General features: G+C 42.1%; 1 protein-coding gene across 1 annotated transcript in view; it reads left to right on the plus strand.

Moving 5' to 3' along the window:
- SMOC2 (SPARC related modular calcium binding 2) overlaps positions 1 to 23,151 on the plus strand; it is a 184,152-nt gene that overhangs the window by 76,517 nt on the left and 84,484 nt on the right. The window contains exons 3-4 of the mRNA XM_032780989.2: positions 14,262 to 14,368; positions 15,691 to 15,790. Of these exons, the coding sequence (XP_032636880.1) occupies positions 14,262 to 14,368; positions 15,691 to 15,790 (207 nt within the window). The remainder of the gene's footprint in view (positions 1 to 14,261; positions 14,369 to 15,690; positions 15,791 to 23,151) is intronic.

Here is a 23,151-nt window from a genome sequence, read left to right on the forward strand (position 1 = left end):
TTGCTATAAATGTAATTCATATTGGATGCAGTTATAGAAATAGGGTTTGCATCCCAGCTAAGATTGTGTCATAGTTTCCATTATAAACCTCTCCCCCCCCCCCCCCCGCAGGGTTTTTTCTCTCCATGATACATTATAGCAAAATTAGCCAGCTGTATTAAAGGTGATAGTTTTTTCCCTTCCTCTTAGACTGCAGGCATCAAACACTGTTTTATTGGAGACAGGATGGTGGATTAGATGGGGTGGCAATCTGTTCCAGTCTGGGTAATTCCTCTGTTAACTTTACAGTTGATCCTACATTAAGAATTTCCTTGCATACTTCAAATTCTCATTGATTTCAGTAGTATTTTGGTTGCACAAGGAATGAAGAATAAAGCCCTATGTTTCTAATTTTCAAAAAATTATGAGAATTTGGTCCCCGATCCTGTAAAGATGCACATGCTTTCCTTTACTCACAGGAGTAGCTCCACTGAACCCAGTGGGTGAGATTCTATGCTGTGCCTTTAGGAATATGCCTACATTGTGTTGTAAAGCAGGGTTGGTGGGACCCAGGCTTTTGGACATGGTGCTTCCAAGCCTGTGCTTGAGCATCCACACTGCATTATAAACCTGGGTTAACAATTGTTAGACCTGGGTCTTATAGCCATGCTTATGCATCCAGATTGCACTGCACAGACCTTCTGGCTCAGGTCTGCAGTTTGAGCTGTGTCCACACTGAAAAATGGCAGGACTTGAACTTGATTCTCAGCAGGACTTAGGCTGTGACCCAGGCCCCTACCACAGTCTCAGAACCTGGGTCCTCAGTGTTTGCTGACCCCAGTCAGACTGATCTGTGTGTGGATGAGAGGGGGACTTGGGCTCAAACCTTAGTCAGAGCCTGGGCCTAATGTGCAGTGTAGACATATCCTAAGAGGCTCGCGACTGTTCTTGAGACCTGGGGAAATAGAGGCTAATGTGGCTTTAAGCCATTTGTGCTCTCCCACTGTGGGCTGCTCCAGGGGCTAGAGTGGTCACTGGGGTAATTTAGACAGCACTGGTGGGCTAAATTATGGCAGCTTACCTGGACTGCCCTACGGATTCCAGCACTGCCTGGAATCTCTGCAGCACTGTGTGCTGCTGCCCACTCCCAGCCTGCCCCTTTTGCTCCCCACCACGCTTGCAAAGGCATGCTCAAAGGACAGCCTGCTGCTGTCTTTCTCAGTTCTTGGGCTGGGAGAATTCTCCCCCAGCTAGAACCAGAGCTTTTAGGCAGCCTTTATGCTGCTCTAGCCCATTACCTCATGTACAGGGGCCAGAGCAGAGATAAGAATCGCACTCAATGACGCAACTTGTTTGATTTAAAATTACACGTGTGTGTAAACTGTTTGCAGTATTGGGGTTTCTGTTGTCCAAAGCTGGGCAGATAAGGCCTCAGCATTTTACAGGGGCTAGAACCAAATTATCGTTCACTCACTCCACATACTAAACTCCAACTTGGGTCTGTCTTTTGCTATTGGATCAGTTCCCAATCCATACATGAGACAGGAGCTAGACTGAGTTCAGTGGGAAACCACTCCTGAACCAGCAGGTGATTCAGGCCTTTAGCGTTAAGAGAATTTTTCATTAAATGTTTTCAAAGAGTTGTTAAGTGAAAACAGATTCTTTTAAAAAATGTTTCTGTTTGTAGAGCTGGAAATCCAAATACAATAGCATTGTGAGGGTGCAATATTTATCTAAAAATGCTACTTGGAATTATATGATGCTTTTCATCTTCCACGTGCCTCACAGACAGTGACTTGATGCTGATCTCATAGTCTTCTACACCAGTAGGACACCATTCATGTCAGTAGAGTTACTCCTGATTTACACAGGATGTAACAATGATTAGAACCAGGCCTATGAAGTACAGTCAAACCCTGCCATCACGCAAAATCGCATATAACGCTCCCCTTTAAGGTACAGTGTAATACAGTATGATAGTGTACCAATGGTCCTGTCATAGTATACTTTCCTCAATTTGAACATTAGAGTCCAAAAATGAGGTACTAGCATGAATTCCTCTAAGCTTAATTACCAGCTTAGATTTGATACGCTGCCACCAATCAGGACTCTGAGTGCCTGATAAACTCTGGTCTCCCCAAAACCTTCCCTGGGGACCCCCAAGACCCAGACCCCCTGAATCTTAATACAAGGAAAGTAAACTCTTTCCCTCACAGTGCGTCCCCTAGGCTTTCCTCCCTGGGTTACCCTGGAAGATTACTGGATTCAAACTTCTTGAATCTTAAAAACAGAGGCTTTCCACCTCACCCAGAGGCTAATACAGATCCAAGCTCCGTGAATCTAAAACAAAAGGAAATTCCCCCTTCCCCCCTCCCTTCGTTCTCCCTGTCTCCACTACTTCCCTGGTAGGTACAGACTCAATCCCTGAGGCCCTCAACTGGGAAAAAATCATAACAGTCTTTAAAAGGAAGTTTTTCAAAATAAAGAAAGAAAAAATAAGAAATATTTTATTCTCTGGTCTATTTATCTCTGTAAATACAAAGATGTAAATTACAGGGTCTTTTCCAGCTTATAGACACCAGTGAGAAAAGCCCCCCCCACAAAATAAAATTTAACACACTTCCACAAATACCCATCTGCAAATAAAGAAAAACAATTTAAAAGACTAATAACCGCCTTCCCTACTTAATACTCATATTCTGAATATATAAGTAGACAGTAAGCAAGGGAGAGGGAAGGACGAACAACCTTGGATATGCAATGTCTAGTGTTCCGCGTACACGAGTATCTAAGCAAGAAAAGAAGGCAAACAGCCATAGAGAACCACATGGGAACAGAGAGGCTATCACCTCTCGCGAGTCCGTCCAGTTTTGCAACAGATAAATCATTCTCTTTCGCCTGGATCTGAGTCCCGTTCTTAGTCAGTAGTTCGTGTGCCCACCGTTCACTTGTGCGACTTCGCTTATACGGCCTTTCCAACATGGTAAAACAGACATCTAACTAGGCTATGCCTGGCTATGAACACTGACAGCGCGACAAATCAGACAGTACAGATGAAGGAAACCACACGGCGAGTTGGACTTGGATTTATCTTCACTAGAAACTTGTAGCAATAAAAGCAGATCGAATCCGCACAACAGATGACTTTCACATATCACCTTACTAGAGATATTTGCTCACAAGAGACTCTACATTGTTCAAGGACACTATTGTTACACCCACAAGGTAGAGTATTTAAAACATTATATCACGGGAGCAGTGCCATTCAAGCTACTTGTTAGAAACTCGGCTGAAATCGTGTTGAATTTTTCGAAATCAATATATAAACTAGAAGAAGAGCTAAACTTCCACTCGACAATGTCTTTTCATGTCTGTTAATCTCTCGAAGCTAAGCTCATCATGGGAAAACAATGAAGCCCACACTTAGCCAGCTAGCATGTGATTCCGTATTTTAAGAATAGACGTAGGCAGACTCGAGTCAACACAATAAGAGCATAACTGCTTTTATCTTCCTGGCTGTATTCACACCGACGCGTACATCTCTCTGTTTGCTACTGAGAGACTGATCCCAAGTTGGACTCTTTTTCGATTCTTTAGACATGTATACTATTATTGCCACTAAGACAATCGCCATCACGACTAGCGACGGGACACCGTGTCAATTGACATCCCGAGGTACCTATCCCCATGAATCTGCGCTCTCTATATTTTCCAGCAACAACCATCGTGGTTACTCAGGAAAAATTGGATAAATGGCTTGTCAAATCCGGGGCCCTTCACGCACAAAAGGAGTATACAGCACGAGTGAGCACGCCTAAACACAACCATCCCGATAAAACACCAAATAAGACATTCGGGAAAATTGATAACTCCTTCGGCTTCACAAAAAAAACCAACACGCATTATGCTCGCAGATAAGGATCATCCCCGACACATGCAGGAAGCTCACCACATCCCCACCCCCATACCACACCACTAGTTTATCTTCAAGCTTGGCTGCTGTCAAACAATCCTTAAATACAAAGGTCCGCCCTGCAAACAGTCAGTCCAGAGCCCCAAGCGAACCTCAAGCATTCAATTAAGACAAATTCAAAATGCTTTATAGCACTTTGTGTCTAGATCATACTGTGTTATAGAGTGCGAGGTGGGATAATATCCGCATAAGAAAGAAGGTAGGCACACTTAATACTTTAAAATAAACTCAAAATGACACTTTCGGCACACACACAAACTCAACATAACACACTCAGCGCTTTCAACTTCCATATACCATAAAAATTCCAATTACTGCATTGACTTTTTGGAAAAACACAATAATATAGAATTATGGCTGTCAACGTCTAGCACATGCACAGTTGTCATGAGAAATTATAGTAAAGATAAATTCCACTGCCTTACATTTATGGGCTAGGAGGCCTTCGTGAGGGCACACCCTCCACGAAGGGAAACACAATCTAGTGTCCAAGCGGCCCCGGTATGGGCGCATGCAGGCATCCAGAGTCCATAGGATGTCCCTGGTTACCGGCAGCACGGTCTTGCCCTTGGGCTCACAGGGGGTACTACCAACAGCAGCTGAGGCTACGAGGGACTAGGACCAGGCCAATCACTCCCCTCCCCAGGATTCTTCTACCAGCTTGGAGTAGGCTCCCAAAACCCTAGTCCCCGAGTGTCCGGGTCCATCAGCCCTCTGCTCCTCACAGGTTGAGTGGGCAGACTATCCCTGCAGACGCTACTGGTCTACGCGCTGGCTAGTGCGGGCGGGCTGCCCCGTCACAGCCTGAACAATCTAAAAACTTAGTACAGTGAAAGCAAAAACCAAATACCGGTGGGAAGAAGCAAGAGTTCAGTACTACGAGACATAGAGGAGTAGCAATGAAGGGCCTTCTATTGAGTCACTTTACAGTTACACTCAAGCACTTAAGGCTGGCATTTTGGACTGGTGATCCTTGATATTTAAGGTAAGAGACAAACAACAGATATTGATTTTGCATATAGTCCTATATGGGAAGACAGCGATATACCTGGCCCCGCACGCTCTTGAGTAACAGTATTTCAGACCTTGTAACATTCATGCATACAGGACCATACCCTTCATAAAAAAGAAGATTCGAGGAGCACAGCTATAGATTTGTTGTACTTCTGGCACAACGCAAATCCAATCTTTTGTATTATCAGCAAGAGAGCCTAAAAACTCACATCTTAGACGTCTGATGAGGTGCCGTGGTTCTAATAAATGGGGTTTCCTCAGATCCACACACATCAGTCGCTAAGGGCTGGGAGCTCCACCTAGCTTAACGAATGTGTCGACAAGGTGGATCTTGATGGTGTAGCCAAGGTCTATAGCGATCACACTTATGCCTCTCCTCGAAGCATATACTATCCTGATAGATGCAGCGGATTGAGCGCACAAATGTGTGAGGAAGAACACCCAGTATAGGGTGGGGATTCTTAGTAACTGGGTGACGCCACCACTCGTTGCGGATGAGTGGTGTGCCTGTCAGTTCATCCTGGGGTGGCTGAGAACAATGGGGCGAAGCTAGTGGGCACAGCTCTTGATTTTGTTGCCGCTGCAGGCGTTCCAGGGTGGTTGAGAGGTTCACCTCTTACCACGCCACTTGTCTTTATCCCTTTGTAGTAGACACCCGTCAGCCAGCTTAGCGTCATCTTCTCCCTGGACTGTAAACTGACAAACCTGTAAGTCCTGGAATTAGAAGGGCTTAGAGAGAATTAACATGGTAACACCTGGGCTTAGGAGGAACTTGGAAATGCTATGAGGTAAGTTAACAAGCTCCCAGGCGATCTTGGACGTGAATGGCCTCCCATGAATCTCCACATCTTATGGACCTGTTGCGCCTTCAAGACAATAAACCTGGTTCCTACCTGAAGAACGCTCTTTAGTATGTCTATCATACCAGGCCTTTTGCTCTTCCCTGAAGCATACTTTGGGTTCTCTTTTTAGCAAAGGGCTAAACGAGTGTCGGAGGGTGCTTTGTAGGTTGTTTACCAAAGTCCAGAATAATTAGTCCCTGGAGAAGGCAAAACCCTCCCATTGCTGACACCAACTGTAATGGCCCTTAACCTCGTGGCCATGATCACAAGTTCAAACGGTGAAAACCCTAACTGGGATTGGTACAGCCATGTAGGCAAAAGGCAACTGCTTACAACACTAGGTCCCAGTCATTTGGAGTGTTCATTGAACGAAATTTACGTATCATGGCCCACAAAGTTCCATTCACCTTTCGACCAGGCCATGGGTTTGATGTGGTAAGGGGTGGCCACCAAGTGATCACCTATGATTTTCCCACAGTTTTTTCATGGTTCCTGCCAGGAAATTAGATCCTGAATGGTAAGGATGTGGAAGGCCACCCTACCCTGGCAAAATATGTTCTTTTAAGGAACCTGGCACACAGCTTGTAGCCCCTGGTGTTGCCTAGACGCTACTGCTCCGCCATCGGGGTAGCAAAAGTCCCCACGAAAAGTCAGTACCATACTGCTTCCCTCTGGGGTCTTTCTGGGACAAGGACCCAGAATATCCAACAGCTACGGGGCTGAAATGGGACCTCAATTTGGGAATGGCTGGAGAGGGCTGACCTGGTCTTGGGGCTTTCCCACTCTTGCATACCTCACAGACCGGACATACTTGCAACGTCCTTGCCCATCCCCTCCAGTGGAAAGAACTTCCGCCAACCTGTCTTGGGTTTTGTTCACATTCCCAGCATGGCCACTGGGAATGATCATTCGCGGCTAAGCTTAAATAGCTTCCCCCGGTGTACTTAATTGGAAACAACCAACTGTTTTTCAGTTGCCCATTCTTCCTGATGTACACCAGTTATCCTAAGGACTGTGGACTTGGGCTTGGTCCCTCTGGAAGCGATGTAGGTAATGGGGTTGTCTCCGTTGCTGGTGAACTGCTCTCCGCTGGTGCACCAGGTGGTATTTTAGGCTCTGGCTGAGCCTCTTGGGTATGGTCGTCTGCTGCTTCTGCTAGTTCAGGCTCGCTGGCGCCCTCTGGCGTTGCGGTTGAAGATGGGTTTGCAATTGCTGGCACTGGTGCTGGTTGCTTTTCCAGTTCCGGGTTTGGGACTGGAGGCGCTGTGGCTGTTTCAGTTGTTGGCAGGGTATCCAGGTCCACTACCTCTGTCTGGGTCTCTGGTAACACAGACGGGGCCTCTGTGGACAGCTCAGGAACAGGAATGGGTCGGGAAGCTTACCTGGTTTGGCTGCGTGTAACCATTTCCACTCTCTTGGCCCACTTCATCTAGTTGGCCAAGTCTTCCCCCAGTAGCATGGGGATGGAATAATTGTCATAGACTGCAAAAGTCCACATTCCTGACCAGCCTTTGTACTGGACAGGCAGTTTAGCTGTAGGCAAGTCTACGGCTTTTGACATGAAGGGATAAATTGTTACTTGGGCCTTTGGGTTGATGAATTTGGGGTCCACTAAGGATAGGTGGATAGCTGACACTTGTGCCCCCGTGTCTCTCCACGCGATAACCTTCTTTTCGCCCACTCTTAAACTTTCCCTTTGCTCCCAGAGTATTTGAGAGGCATCTGGGCCTGGGGATCTTTGGTGTGATGGTGGTGTAATGACTTGCACTCGGCTGGGGTTCTTTGGGCAGTTGGCCTTTATATGTCCCAGTTCATTACACTTAAAGCATCACCCAGCTGACTGGTCACTGGGCCGAGGTGGGTTACTGGAGACTGGTGAGGTGGAAGAATAGGGCGTCTGGGTTGTAAGTGGGGTCTTGGGCTGCCCTCGGTTGTAGGGTTTATTGTTGGTGTGCCCCCTGGGGTATTCTGCTCCCCTTGACAGTGGCTTTTTTCTTTTCTGTCACTTCCATCCATTTGGTTCCAATCTCCCCCGCCTCGGTTACTGTTTTGGGTTTCCCATCTAGGATGTACATTTCCATTTCCTTAGGAACACCCTCTAAGAACTGCTCCATTTGTATTAGGAGGTGCACCTCGTTCATATTGTTAACCTGTGTTCCTGATATCCAGGCCTCATAATTCTTTGCAATGTGGTAGGCGTGTCGGGGGAATGACACATCTGGTTTCCATTTTAGGGCTCTGAACCGCTGACGGGCATGTTCAGGTGTTATCCCCATTCTGTATCTGGCCTTGGTTTGAAAAAGTTTATAGTCGTTCATGTTCTTCTTAGGCATTTCAGCCGCCACCTCTGCTAAGGGTCCACTGAGCTGTGGCCTCAGCTCTATCATGTACTGGTTCCACAAATACCCATCTGCAAATAAAGAAAAACAATTTAAAAGACTAATAACCGCCTTCCCTACTTAATACTCATATTCTGAATATATAAGTAGACAGTAAGCAAGGGAGAGGGAAGGACGAACAACCTTGGATATGCAATGTCTAGTGTTCCGCGTACACGAGTATCTAAGCAAGAAAAGAAGGCAAACAGCCATAGAGAACCACATGGGAACAGAGAGGCTATCACCTCTCGCGAGTCCGTCCAGTTTTGCAACAGATAAATCATTCTCTTTCGCCTGGATCTGAGTCCCGTTCTTAGTCAGTAGTTCGTGTGCCCACCGTTCACTTGTGCGACTTCGCTTATACGGCCTTTCCAACATGGTAAAACAGACATCTAACTAGGCTATGCCTGGCTATGAACACTGACAGCGCGACAAATCAGACAGTACAGATGAAGGAAACCACACGGCGAGTTGGACTTGGATTTATCTTCACTAGAAACTTGTAGCAATAAAAGCAGATCGAATCCGCACAACAGATGACTTTCACATATCACCTTACTAGAGATATTTGCTCACAAGAGACTCTACATTGTTCAAGGACACTATTGTTACACCCACAAGGTAGAGTATTTAAAACATTATATCACGGGAGCAGTGCCATTCAAGCTACTTGTTAGAAACTCGGCTGAAATCGTGTTGAATTTTTCGAAATCAATATATAAACTAGAAGAAGAGCTAAACTTCCACTCGACAATGTCTTTTCATGTCTGTTAATCTCTCGAAGCTAAGCTCATCATGGGAAAACAATGAAGCCCACACTTAGCCAGCTAGCATGTGATTCCGTATTTTAAGAATAGACGTAGGCAGACTCGAGTCAACACAATAAGAGCATAACTGCTTTTATCTTCCTGGCTGTATTCACACCGACGCGTACATCTCTCTGTTTGCTACTGAGAGACTGATCCCAAGTTGGACTCTTTTTCGATTCTTTAGACATGTATACTATTATTGCCACTAAGACAATCGCCATCACGACTAGCGACGGGACACCGTGTCAATTGACATCCCGAGGTACCTATCCCCATGAATCTGCGCTCTCTATATTTTCCAGCAACAACCATCGTGGTTACTCAGGAAAAATTGGATAAATGGCTTGTCAAATCCGGGGCCCTTCACGCACAAAAGGAGTATACAGCACGAGTGAGCACGCCTAAACACAACCATCCCGATAAAACACCAAATAAGACATTCGGGAAAATTGATAACTCCTTCGGCTTCACAAAAAAAACCAACACGCATTATGCTCGCAGATAAGGATCATCCCCGACACATGCAGGAAGCTCACCACATCCCCACCCCCATACCACACCACTAGTTTATCTTCAAGCTTGGCTGCTGTCAAACAATCCTTAAATACAAAGGTCCGCCCTGCAAACAGTCAGTCCAGAGCCCCAAGCGAACCTCAAGCATTCAATTAAGACAAATTCAAAATGCTTTATAGCACTTTGTGTCTAGATCATACTGTGTTATAGAGTGCGAGGTGGGATAATATCCGCATAAGAAAGAAGGTAGGCACACTTAATACTTTAAAATAAACTCAAAATGACACTTTCGGCACACACACAAACTCAACATAACACACTCAGCGCTTTCAACTTCCATATACCATAAAAATTCCAATTACTGCATTGACTTTTTGGAAAAACACAATAATATAGAATTATGGCTGTCAACGTCTAGCACATGCACAGTTGTCATGAGAAATTATAGTAAAGATAAATTCCACTGCCTTACATTTATGGGCTAGGAGGCCTTCGTGAGGGCACACCCTCCACGAAGGGAAACACAATCTAGTGTCCAAGCGGCCCCGGTATGGGCGCATGCAGGCATCCAGAGTCCATAGGATGTCCCTGGTTACCGGCAGCACGGTCTTGCCCTTGGGCTCACAGGGGGTACTACCAACAGCAGCTGAGGCTACGAGGGACTAGGACCAGGCCAATCACTCCCCTCCCCAGGATTCTTCTACCAGCTTGGAGTAGGCTCCCAAAACCCTAGTCCCCGAGTGTCCGGGTCCATCAGCCCTCTGCTCCTCACAGGTTGAGTGGGCAGACTATCCCTGCAGACGCTACTGGTCTACGCGCTGGCTAGTGCGGGCGGGCTGCCCCGTCACAGCCTGAACAATCTAAAAACTTAGTACAGTGAAAGCAAAAACCAAATACCGGTGGGAAGAAGCAAGAGTTCAGTACTACGAGACATAGAGGAGTAGCAATGAAGGGCCTTCTATTGAGTCACTTTACAGTTACACTCAAGCACTTAAGGCTGGCATTTTGGACTGGTGATCCTTGATATTTAAGGTAAGAGACAAACAACAGATATTGATTTTGCATATAGTCCTATATGGGAAGACAGCGATATACCTGGCCCCGCACGCTCTTGAGTAACAGTATTTCAGACCTTGTAACATTCATGCATACAGGACCATACCCTTCATAAAAAAGAAGATTCGAGGAGCACAGCTATAGATTTGTTGTACTTCTGGCACAACGCAAATCCAATCTTTTGTATTATCAGCAAGAGAGCCTAAAAACTCACATCTTAGACGTCTGATGAGGTGCCGTGGTTCTAATAAATGGGGTTTCCTCAGATCCACACACATCAGTCGCTAAGGGCTGGGAGCTCCACCTAGCTTAACGAATGTGTCGACAAGGTGGATCTTGATGGTGTAGCCAAGGTCTATAGCGATCACACTTATGCCTCTCCTCGAAGCATATACTATCCTGATAGATGCAGCGGATTGAGCGCACAAATGTGTGAGGAAGAACACCCAGTATAGGGTGGGGATTCTTAGTAACTGGGTGACGCCACCACTCGTTGCGGATGAGTGGTGTGCCTGTCAGTTCATCCTGGGGTGGCTGAGAACAATGGGGCGAAGCTAGTGGGCACAGCTCTTGATTTTGTTGCCGCTGCAGGCGTTCCAGGGTGGTTGAGAGGTTCACCTCTTACCACGCCACTTGTCTTTATCCCTTTGTAGTAGACACCCGTCAGCCAGCTTAGCGTCATCTTCTCCCTGGACTGTAAACTGACAAACCTGTAAGTCCTGGAATTAGAAGGGCTTAGAGAGAATTAAATCTTAAAACAGAGGCTTTCCACCTCACCCAGAGGCAATACAGATTCAAGCTCCGTGAATCTAAACAAAGGAATTCCCCCTTCCCCCTCCCTTCTTTCTCCCTGTCTCCCACTACTTCCCTGGTAGGTACAGACTCAATTCCCTTGAGCCTCAACTGGGGAAAAAATCAAACAGGTCTTTAAAAGAATGTTTTTAATAAAAAAAATAAAATAAGAAATCTCTGTAAATACAAGATGTAATATTACAGGGTCTTTCAGCTTATAGACACCAGTGAGAAAAGCCTCCCGCCAGCAAAATACAATTTAACACACTAGAGGACCCGCTTTTTGGCTGAGGCCTCTAGGCTTTACCATAAGAACACTTTAAAAATTGAATAGTAATATGACTTTAATGAAGTTACACTTGGGATGAGTTTAGCCCATCTGTTTTGATAATCTAATGTGTCATTAGTAATACAGATATGATATTTTGATATAAAAGGACAGGCAAGATGATAAATCATATTTCCTCACTTTTATAAGTTTGTATCACATCCCTAGCTTTAACTGAATCACAGTTCTTCCATGTGCTATAGTAAATCTTGATAAATCAATAAAGCAGAATAATTTACAAGGATGTATCTGGAATAATATTTTGACTGTTTCAGCTGCTTACCTTGATAAGAGAGCTTTCTACCGGGTTTGCTTTGGGGTTTAGAGAGGCACTGTAATTCCATGCCACTAACCTTCAAATGCTTCCTATAGCTAAATAATCCAAGAAACAGTACATGTCAAACCTGAGTTTTCTATTCCATTAAAGTTGATCGCTGTAAAGTCTAGGAGTATTAAATTGACTGCAAATATGAAGGCTTTAGAAGGCAGAGATGTTAAGGAACAGGGTGGCGGACAAGTTGTTTGGAGAATTTATCTCTCTCTGGCATGTTTTTATGATAATTCAAATATTAGAGATAGAGTTATAAATTATCAGTATTGTAGTAGAGACCTTATGTGCTGGAATTTATATCACTTTTCCTTTGAGACATATAAACCACATGTTGTGCTAAAAAAAAATGAGGACAGAAAGGAGTGATTTATTTTCAGTTTAAAACATTGGCTACATTAAAACCACATGTTAAGTAAGTACTGTATAACCAAACCAGGCTCATAATAAGGCTTAAAGCACTGAAGGTAGATTAAATACTTTTGGTTTTTAACTTTGGCAGAGCATGGACTAACAAGATCTACCTAAGCTACATACAGGGCAGGCTCCAGGGTTTTTGCTGCCCCAAACAGCGCCAAAAAAAAAAAAAAAGCCGTGATTGCGATCTGCAGCTCTACCGCCGCCGCTTCATAATTCGGCAGCTGGTCCTTCCCTCTGAGAGGTGTGAGGGACCCACCACTGAAGACCCGGACGTGCCGCCTGTCACCATTGGCCACCCCAAGCACCTGCTTGCTGGGCTTGTGCCTGGAGCCAGCCCTGGCTACACAGTACATTAACCAGAGTGGAGGTGCAAGTTCCCTTGGTGAAAATCTAACATTATGGAAGTACATATATAAAACAATTTAGCCTCTTGTTAACTAACTTTTCCTATGTATCTGTGGAAAGTTTCTGTCCATTTGCTAGGTGACATATTGGGTTTCTGCAAATGTCCCTTCTGAAACATTATAACAATTCAATGTTTAATCTTAATACTTAACTTTTTACAAAGTCAGAATGATTTTCACTTCTAATAACTTTACAAACTTGATTAATCCTCCCAACACTCCTATGAGATAAGTATTATAATTTCCACTTTACAGTGAGGTAAACTAATACACAGAAGTTAAGTGACTTGTCCAAATCCAGGGAGGAAACCAGTATGAGAGCAAAGTTTAGGACTAAGGGACGCCTAATTTCTAGGCCTGCTCTCAGATGATAACTACTATTACTTTACACTTATTTAGCACTTTCCAGGCCAGATTCTCTGGTCCTTTTATGGCAGTTTTGTGCTACTATCATAGTATCGTAGGACTGTAAAGGACCTTGAGAGGTCATCTAGTCCAGTCCCCTGCACTCAAGGCAGAACTAAGTACTGTCTAGACCATCCCTGACAGATGTTTGTCCAACCTCCTCTTAAAAATCTCCCATGATGGAGATTCCACAACTTCCCTCGGCAATTTATTCCTGTGCTTAACCACCCTGACAGAACATTTTTCCCAGCACAGAGCTTCCCTAAATTTGGTGGATGTTGGCCAGTGAAGACTTTGTCCTGGATTCAGGAATTCTGTTGTTCCATAGAGCCTGTATGGTGGCTCTAACAGCATTCCCCCACCCTGAGGCTCTGGCACAGAGGGTGGGTCAAGGGAAAAGGGGGCACGGCTGGCGCATTCAAGTTTGCCAGAATTAAAGTAAGTGTCATTTTTCTCAAATCCCATAAACCACAGCTGATTTATTAGCTATATTTTTAGCATCATAGAAATTAGAGATAGAAAAGATTAATTAATTATTATATTCACTTCTTGCAAGTGAAATAATTAGTCCACATATTGTACAGTAGATTATTATTTATTTGTATTACAGAAGCACCTAGAGATGCCACTAAGAGTAAGGCCCAGTTGTGATAAGCAATATAGCAATGTGCAAACACAGTGTGTGAGAGAATCCCTGCTCCAAACAGCTTGCAGTCTAAATAGACCTAATGGTAGCTGTACTGCTGGTAGACATACTACACCTGATAGAAAATATATATATTTGTTAGATGTATACACAGGATCGAACCAAAGAGAAGCAGTGAGGATATAACTTTTTGGATTTTCTTTCATTTTTTTCCTACTTCTAAACACTCACGTAACAATACACCATCCAGGATGAAAGGATCCATTTCTTTATTTGGGTCTCTGAACCTTCTTCCTTGTTTATGCTTTGGGCTATCACCTATACTCTCTTTAATATTGCATCATTAATCTTGTTTGTTTTCTCTCTTGCCTTAGATGTTTCCAGGTGTGTGGCAGAGAGGAAATACACCCAGGAACAAGCCCGCAAGGAGCTTCAACAAGTTTTCATTCCCGAGTGTAATGATGATGGCACATACAGCCAGGTTGAAAAGTTTTGGCTCAGTATTTTTATGCCTTGCTGTTCGGCATGCTTGGGGGGTTGTGATGCAGCAAGGGAATTACATTAACACTGATCTTTAGAAGTGGGAAAATAGTAGGGTGACCAGACAGCAAATGTGAAAAATCGGGACTGGGGTGGAGGGTAATAGGTGCCTATATAAGAAAAAGACCCAGAAATCGGGACTGTCTCTATAAAATTGGGACATCTGGTCACCGTAGAGGATAGTTCATTTTTGTACCAATTTAGCCTTGGCCTCTGTTCAGAAATGATCAACAAAATAGCTGAATGTGATGTTGGTTATTGTGATGTGCACCCCATTCCACTAAGGTAAGACAAGCAAGTCAATTCTCATAGCTCTCTGACAAGTCATCAGCTGGTAAAATGTGTATGATTTCTGTCCTGTTCCTGATCCAAACCAGTAATCTTATTGTAAAAAAGTCCATATCCTATTGCCAATGCCATGAGTAAGACAGCAATCTTCCCTAACCCCTGCTGAATCTCTGTTCAGGCATCATGGACTGAGTTACTCAGGCAAAGATTTAGAATCCAAGAGGGTGCAATTTGAAACCTTTATCACAGTCAGGTACATACTAAGCGGGATTGTCTTCTGTTACCATTATAATAAGTTTAAAAGGTAGGGTCACGTAGAAAGTTACTGTAGTCATTTTTAAGTGTAGCTAATAGTGCACATTTACTATTTATGAATGTCAGTATGGTAGAGAAAGTGACGTAAGACTCCAGGGGAGATGTTGAAGATGTTGGGATTTATAAAGCAATTCATTTAAAGTAGGCATTCCAGTAGTTTGGTCTCTGAAAGCTTGGCGCATGAATAATACTGGAAAAAGTGCTGTATCTGTTGCTACTGTGTGAGAGATGATATGTTGTCTATCTGAAAAAAAGCTAGAGAGGGCTTACTTCAGGAACAGAGACTTCAATCCACGTGTCCCCTAGGGAGCTTTTCATAATGCCTGTATCTTATTCTTTCAGTATAGGACGTAAAACAAGCAAACACACATTAATAGCTTTCTCCTCAGTTCTCCACTGCAGCACCTACTGTAGAGTGCTTGAGGGAAGCTCTGCTTTTATGCTTTAAGGATATTCATCAGACTTGAATTATGGTCTATTAATGGATTATCTTACTAGAAACAGAAAAAGGCGTTTGATATCTTAAAAAATATATTTGATTGGAGGACTCCATTGTACTCAGGAGACATATATAAATATATACTCTATGTGCCATGAACATTTCAATATGGTCAACGCATGTCTCAGAGATTTCCCTCACTTGATGTCTTTTCCTGACAGGTTCAGTGTCATAGTTACACAGGATACTGTTGGTGTGTCACTCCCAATGGACGTCCAATCAGCGGTACAGCTGTAGCACATAAAACTCCACGGTGTCCAGGTAAGTAATGATTTAGTTTATCAGTGACATTCATCTATTTTATCTCCCTGTCCCAGTTTTTAGGATTTTGTACAGTGCTCATCGACATGATATCTATGTGCCAATATATGGTGCCGTGCAACAGCATTGCTGAAATGATTATTCTTATATCTTATAATTTTCTGGTAAACTCACTGCAAACATACCATTGAGTTTTACTTTTTAAACATTTTAAGTATTAAGAATAATTAAAAGAGACAAACAAACACTGTTCAAGGTTTGGTACAGTGAACAAAAATTCTCACCAGTAGCCAAACCTGGAGGGTTGGAGGGGAGGGGTAACAAACCACCACAGACCCTTTTCAAAAAAGATGAAAAGTAGCATTAACATCAACGTTAAACCACTATTTGCAGAAAATGAACAACAAACAAAACCAAATAAAAACTGTCATTCCCACAAGCTTTTACCTTAAACCAGTGCACATGAAAAATTAACCAGTTTTTAGAGACTGCCTTTTAGCCTCATTTCAAACATGTCAACATGTATGATAAAACAGAATTGTACAAGCAACTGTAGCAATTACTCTTCTAGGTGTTTTAGGTCAATATAACTGCTCTCTTTTTACAGAGAGAGCACTAAGGATATTGCAGCTTTGTGAACTGCAGCAGCACTACCCCCTGCACCTTAAACTTCTTGTGGTGGTGGGATTAATTGACACCTTGGCTCCCTGGAAGATTGGCTGAGTTGAAGAAACTGAGATATGGATTCTGGTGGGGCTCCCTTACCTGTAGTTAAGCAATATTTTCACAGTAGAAACCTTTATTATTATTATAATAATTACAAGAAGGGAGATGACCAGAGAAGAAGTAAATGTGTAAGAACAAAAGAACATCAAAATTTCAGGCTGCTTTTAAGCCCTATGTGACTTAAATGGTGTGGAGAACATTGCAAGTGTCCTGTCCTACAGTAGATTTTACCTCAGGATCCATAAAGTTCAGTTTAGTCCAGTGATCTAGTCCAATATAGCATAAATGCAGAAGAGTCACTTTGGAGTCAGAGTTGCCAGGAGCCACATTAAATGTTCACAAGTTTTAAGATTCAATAATATGCACAGAAGTGTATTTTAATGCAATGATTGATACAAACTCTGACCCTGATTCAGGACCATATTTAAATACGTAAGTGTTGTCCTAAATAGGGATGGACTTAAGTGGTGCTTAAGTGCTTTACTTAATTGGAGCCTCCATCAGGAGTTTTGCAATATCAGTGATCATGAAACCTAGTAGCTCCCTCAATTTCACTAACCTCAACAAAAAAGGATTATACATGTCCTGAAATCTCAATAACTAATTGTCTAATGGCTCTGCACAATGTGTGGCATTAATTTCTGGTCCACAGTTCTGCTGAATTACTTACTGGACAAGCAAATTTATGGGATTTTTCATGTTCAATGTAATCAAGAAAAAAATGTAGTTAGTTTCATATGCTTGGTTAATCAAGACACAATTTGTTCAGTTTCTTCACTTACACTGATAAGGTGTTGTGCTTTGTTCAATCAAAGTCATAATGTGAGCCAGACTATATCCCAAGAAACCCATCTTTCTTCTGTATTCAGGACCAAGGCCCCAATTTTGCAAAGGCTGATGCACGTACTTAGCTTTACACACATCAAGTAGTCCCACTAAAGTCAATGAGTCTACTCACAGTGCATAAAGCTAAGTATGTGTGCAAGTCTTTGTGGGATCAGGGTCCAAATCAGCGCATAGGATCTGATTCCGCACCACTAAAGTTAATAATTGTTTTTCCATTTATATCAGTGGGTGCAGGACTCGGCTTGTAATGTCTCAAATACCTAGGAGAGGATTTTGAAATGCTAGTGATGAAGAACTAAATCTTACTTAAAGAGGACTACACAACCACTTCTTTGTACAGGAGACAGTGCCACAAATTTTACAAAAAGTTATGCAGTGAAATAACACAATCCCCAAGGCTAATTTTGCAGAATGACATTCTTGATGAAGCAGAGCTGCAGTTCTAGTCTGTTTTCCAGTCTGTTTCCAGAATCGCCATCTGTCAGGACTGGAGAGATTTTTTCCAGAAGGAACATTGACGTTTTCCATTACATCTACTATTTGCTTTTATCTTTTTTCCCCTTTTCTATCATTATGCACAGGAATGATGCCCAAAATATCATTACTTACACAGAGTTCATACTTGCTTCTGTCCTAATTAGTTCTTTGGGAATATCACAGACTCTCAACCACGCCAAACTGATAAACTGTGCAGTTTCTGGCCTATCCTCAAGAATTCCCTTGTTATTACTTGATATTGCAAGTGCACATCTTACAGCAGTGGAATCTGACAACTGAATGGTCATGTATTCTTCTATTGCCTATGCTTTTTCTGGGGACAGAATGTTGTGGTTGGTTACAAGGAGGTCTCTGATTATTCTAGCATTTACACATACAGCTTCATCACCTTGACTTTCATATGAGTGCTTGTATGGTACCACTCTTACCTGTTATCTCACATGGCTTACTTCATGGAACCTTTGCTAATAGATGTGTTTCTTCTTTATTTAAGGGTATAGATTTATTTGATACATGGATTTACTTGCACATGAATATTCAGCTTCCAAACAAAAATACTTAATATCATAAAGTACATCTCTCTCTTGGTTTGATCTTTTTTGGTGGGATATTAGATGTGGAGTCCTGAACAAAAGAACACTTTTTTCTCCATTCCTTAGGAAAGGTCTTGCATTCCTATTCATATTTATATTTCTTCAAACAGAGCATGAATTCTGAAGTATTTGATGTTTGCTTTTTCACATTATTTTTTTCAGCTTCTGTTTATATGTTTAACCAGCTCATAAAACAACAATTAAAATCAGGGTAGTACTTACTCAGGCCTGTAGTATTCTAGATGTGGCCTTTGCCAATCCTGAAATTTTTCTTCTGTCTTACTTTACTCAAATATATAACATGTATTTCACTTCTCTTGGTTCTCCCTGGTGGGTCCCCTTGTTTTGTACGTAACAGTAAAGAGGATCATCTTCCAGCCCTCCATCCTTCCTGCCTACATCTTTGTTCTTCTTTCTTATTACATCCCTTTCCCCCCCTCACTCCATGATTGAGTTCAGCCTCACTGATCCTTTCATTTCCTTCTCCCACACTCCTCTTCTGCATGCTTCAGTGAGTGTCACCAGTTAAAGCTGGAACACATTCCCTATCCCAGTGCTCCAGGATTCACCCTCTGCATTAAAATCCTCCCTGAAAACTTACTGTACTTCTTCCTGACGGCCGAAAACTCTAACCAACACCTAACGATATTGCCATCCCCACTCCTCTCTGTAGCTAGTAACATTAGTTATGCTTTCTCCATCTGAGTCTCCCCATGGGCTCTTGTCATAACCTTGTATTGATTGTAAATTTCTTGGGCAACTACTATTTCTGTTTTCATTTTTTGTACAGTGCTGACCACACTGTCAGTGTAATAACCCCCACCAGTTTACACCTGTGACCTTTGACACTTGAATCCAAAGTAGACCCAAATCCTGTAAGCAGATTCATGCAGAAAGATGCTTGCTCCCATTCAAAATCCTATTGACTTCAGCTCTTTTGACTTCAACAGAGCATGGTGTGGAAGTGGGAGTCTGCCTTTACAGATCAAATAGCATGGTCCTTAGCCTTGGTTAGTATTTCACCCTATTTAGCGGAGATTTTCCGAAACTACCTTGGCTATGCCAGCTACCATGATGGTAGAGTCTTTTTCTGCACTTATGTTTTATTGAGGCAGCTACTGTTAAGCCCATAGAGTTTATAGTGATTTATCCATGATGCTGGAAAAATACAGTACCAGAAATTCCTAATAATACCTAAAAATACCAGTATTCCTAATATGAACAATTAAAACTGTAGCTCTTGAGAACCTAATGGCAGTTTGCTGCTCAGCCATTTATTTTCTGTTTTAGGCTTTCAAATCTACATGCCAGATTTGTGATGTCAGATAGTTTTTCTCTGGCAAAATTCCTTGTCTAAACTTCATGTTGAAGTGGCCATCAGTTCAGTATGGTAAACAAGACTTTTGACGCAGTGATTCACTTATTGAAATCCTTATTTTAGATCAACAAAAACATTCTGCAAGATTTTTTATTTAATTTTAATTCTCAGTGAATTTAGCACTTGTGAAGAGAGCTGAATTGAGACAACCAACTCATTTCACATAGGTTGCTTAACAGTTATCAGGTGGTGATGATTTTTCATTACTATCAACCTGGGTAACAAGATTTGAACTGGTGAAAAGTGATAGGCTTTATATTTCATTGACAAAACAGATTGAGAGGTGACTTGATCACAAAGTCTAAATACTTTTACAGGGAGAAAATACTGGGTACTAAAGGGCTTATTAATCTAGCAAAGAAAGGCCTAACAAGAACCAACATCTGCACATTAAAGCCAGACAAATCCAGGTTAGAAATAAGACACACATTTTGAACAGTGAGGGTGATTAACCACTGGAACAAACTACCAACGAAAGTGGTAGATTCTCCATCTCTTGTTGTATGTTCACACTGTACTCTTCTTTTCGTGGCTAGTAGAATCCATACTTGCATAGCCCCCTTAGCAAGGGTATGAACAACACTGTAGCCAGGAAGGCACAGCTTAGGTGAATAGAGTAAAAGATGAGACTGAAGGGTGTGGATATGTATGCAAGTACATACTCTACATTCCCTCTACTCACCCAAGCCATGCCTCCCTGTCTACACTGCTGTTTTTAGCTGTGTATTGTCTCATTGCCTACCTGCTGCTGAATCCTCCAGAGGAGAAAGACTATGGCAGGTGAGATGCAGTGGAGAAAGGCATGGGCAGCTACTCACTGTGTAACCTTTCCCTACCGCAGGAAAAGACTCTGGTAGAGGAAAAAGGCTCTGCCAGTTCCCCACTACTAGAATCCTTCCCCTGACACAGAGAGAGCCTCCAGCAGTGAGGAAAGGCTGAGTCAGTGTTGGATGCAGTGTGGACGCAGTCTGCTTTTCATTGCGGCATGTAGCTTTACATACACTACACACCACTGTAGATGTAGCCTTGACATCTTCAAACCAAGACCAGGTGCCTTTCTGGGAGATATACCCATACACAAGTTATTAGGCTTAACCTAGGAGTTAGTGGGTGAAATTTAATGAGCTGTGATAAGATTAGATTATCTACAAGAGATCAGATTAGATGATCTAAAAAATTTCTGGCCTAAAAATCTATGAGCAAACCTCACAGCTGTGTAATCCGCTTCATATTGCTTTTTGCAATCACAGTAGCACCACTGGTAATAATTGCTAGAAACTCTAGCTGGGATTTTCAAAGATATCTAAGGGATTCAGGTACTCTACTCCCATTAAAACTGAGTAGGATTTGGACACACAAATCCCAGACTCCAGTCTTAAAAAACAAACAAACATTAACATAAATCTTTCTGAAATATGATTAGACTGGCATCACATATGGACTAATTCAGCATCACATTCCATGGCTTCAGAAAGACTGCATTAAGTAGAGCTCTTGATCTTAGGTTTTAAATGAATTTGCGCAGAAATTCGAGGTGGTTATGAAAAAAAGTCAACATTAAAACTGGTCAGAAAAAGTTATTTTACCATTGAAAAATTCAGTGAAATTAAAAACACTGATTTTGGCAAAATTTCCACCAAAAAACTGACTTTTGGGCAAAAAATCTAAACTTGACAATTTTTAGCTGAAAACCGACAATAGTTGGTTTAAAACTGAACATTGCTATTGGGAAAATGCCATTATGACCCTTTACACCAGCTGACAATCTGCCCCTAGGGTTGTTATAATACTCCAAACTAGGCAAAAATCATGTTCTAATCTTGGGGTTTCATTGCTATAAGTTTCCAACTATTCCACTTTCCAAGCTTTTTACTACCGATCTATAATAATCTGTCTTTAGTTTCTGCAGTATGACTGGCTGAAAATGCAGAGTTTCTCAGTGTTTTCTGCCAGGTAATAATACAATAGATATTTAAATCGCTAAAACCATCGAATCATAACTTAATTTTAATTGAAATTGTCCCCATTTTGCATAACATTCTAACATAATAATTCTTCATGTTCTGATAATGGCTCTTAATGAACTGGTCCATTTCTTGTTTTTAATGTATATTTAATCCGATACTAAGAAAAAGAAATTGGATTAAACCCTCACTTTGTTCTGAAACTATTTTTATAGACGAGCAATAATAAAGCATTTAATAATCTTTAGCGGGTGTTTAATGAATGATGCATTGGCTCAACTAGGGCAGGATTCAAACCTCTTTGAATTAATGGGATTTTTTTTAAAGACTGTCTGTTTACTTTATGGTTTTTAATGCTATCCATCACCATAGTATCTAAGTACTTTCCATGTAAAATCAGTAACAATAGAAAAGTCTGCAGTGGGCTTCATGGAGCTTCTGAATCACCTCTCTTTTCATGGTAAAAACTGTACCTGGGGTATGCCTGTTTGCTTGTTGTTCATTTGGGTTCTTTTGGTTAATTTGTGTTACAGGTTTTTACTTCTATTTTTAATGTTAAAAAACTGGGGGAGGGGCTGTTTGTTTGGGTAGATGGAGCTGTCAATACTGTTAGTGTCATTCTTGCTATGGTGGAAAGGCTTTTTCAAAGAGGAAGGCCTTGCAGTGTTTCCTAAAGATGATCGATTATGGATTTCTCTAGTGTGCTCTAGAAGTTCGTTTCACAACTGGATCCCCTTGACTAAAATTGTGTTATCCCCAGCTCTCACATGCTTCATATTGGGCTTTTTGAGGCGGAAGTTAGGTTTTACACAGGTCTGCTATTAATTCTTTAGAGGGCAGAACCCTTTTAGGGCCTCCTTCTGCTTTCATTAATGTCAATGTTTATCAATGACACCACACTAACCAACAGGCAGGATTAACAATTTTGAATTGTTTCATTAATTACTTGCAGTTAAATTGGGGTGACAGAATTTGCTGTACCTGATCACATGCAGTCACTGGGGTACCCTCTCTCTAGCAGCGGTCATTATCTGATGTTTCAGAGGAATCTGGAACTGTCACCCTAATGTGAATGTGGCCAACTATAAAAGGTTATACATGTGTCTGTGAAAAATCCTTCCTGACCCCACTGGCCATCAGTTAACACTCTGGAGCATGAGATTTATCTTTCTCTTAGCCTTCATAGTAACAGATGTTGCAATTGGTTATAAAAATTTCACAGCCACAGGATCTGATTATATTTTCTTTTACTTATGATTAAGGTTATGGTATGGGTATTTTAACAAGTAACAAGTTCAATAACTGAACAAGTTATTTGCAATATTACATTTAAAAAAAGATTTTAATGTTATTTAG

The sequence above is a fragment of the Chelonoidis abingdonii genome, chromosome 3, assembly GCF_003597395.2.
Source record: "Chelonoidis abingdonii isolate Lonesome George chromosome 3, CheloAbing_2.0, whole genome shotgun sequence".
NCBI lineage: Eukaryota > Metazoa > Chordata > Testudines > Testudinidae > Chelonoidis > Chelonoidis abingdonii.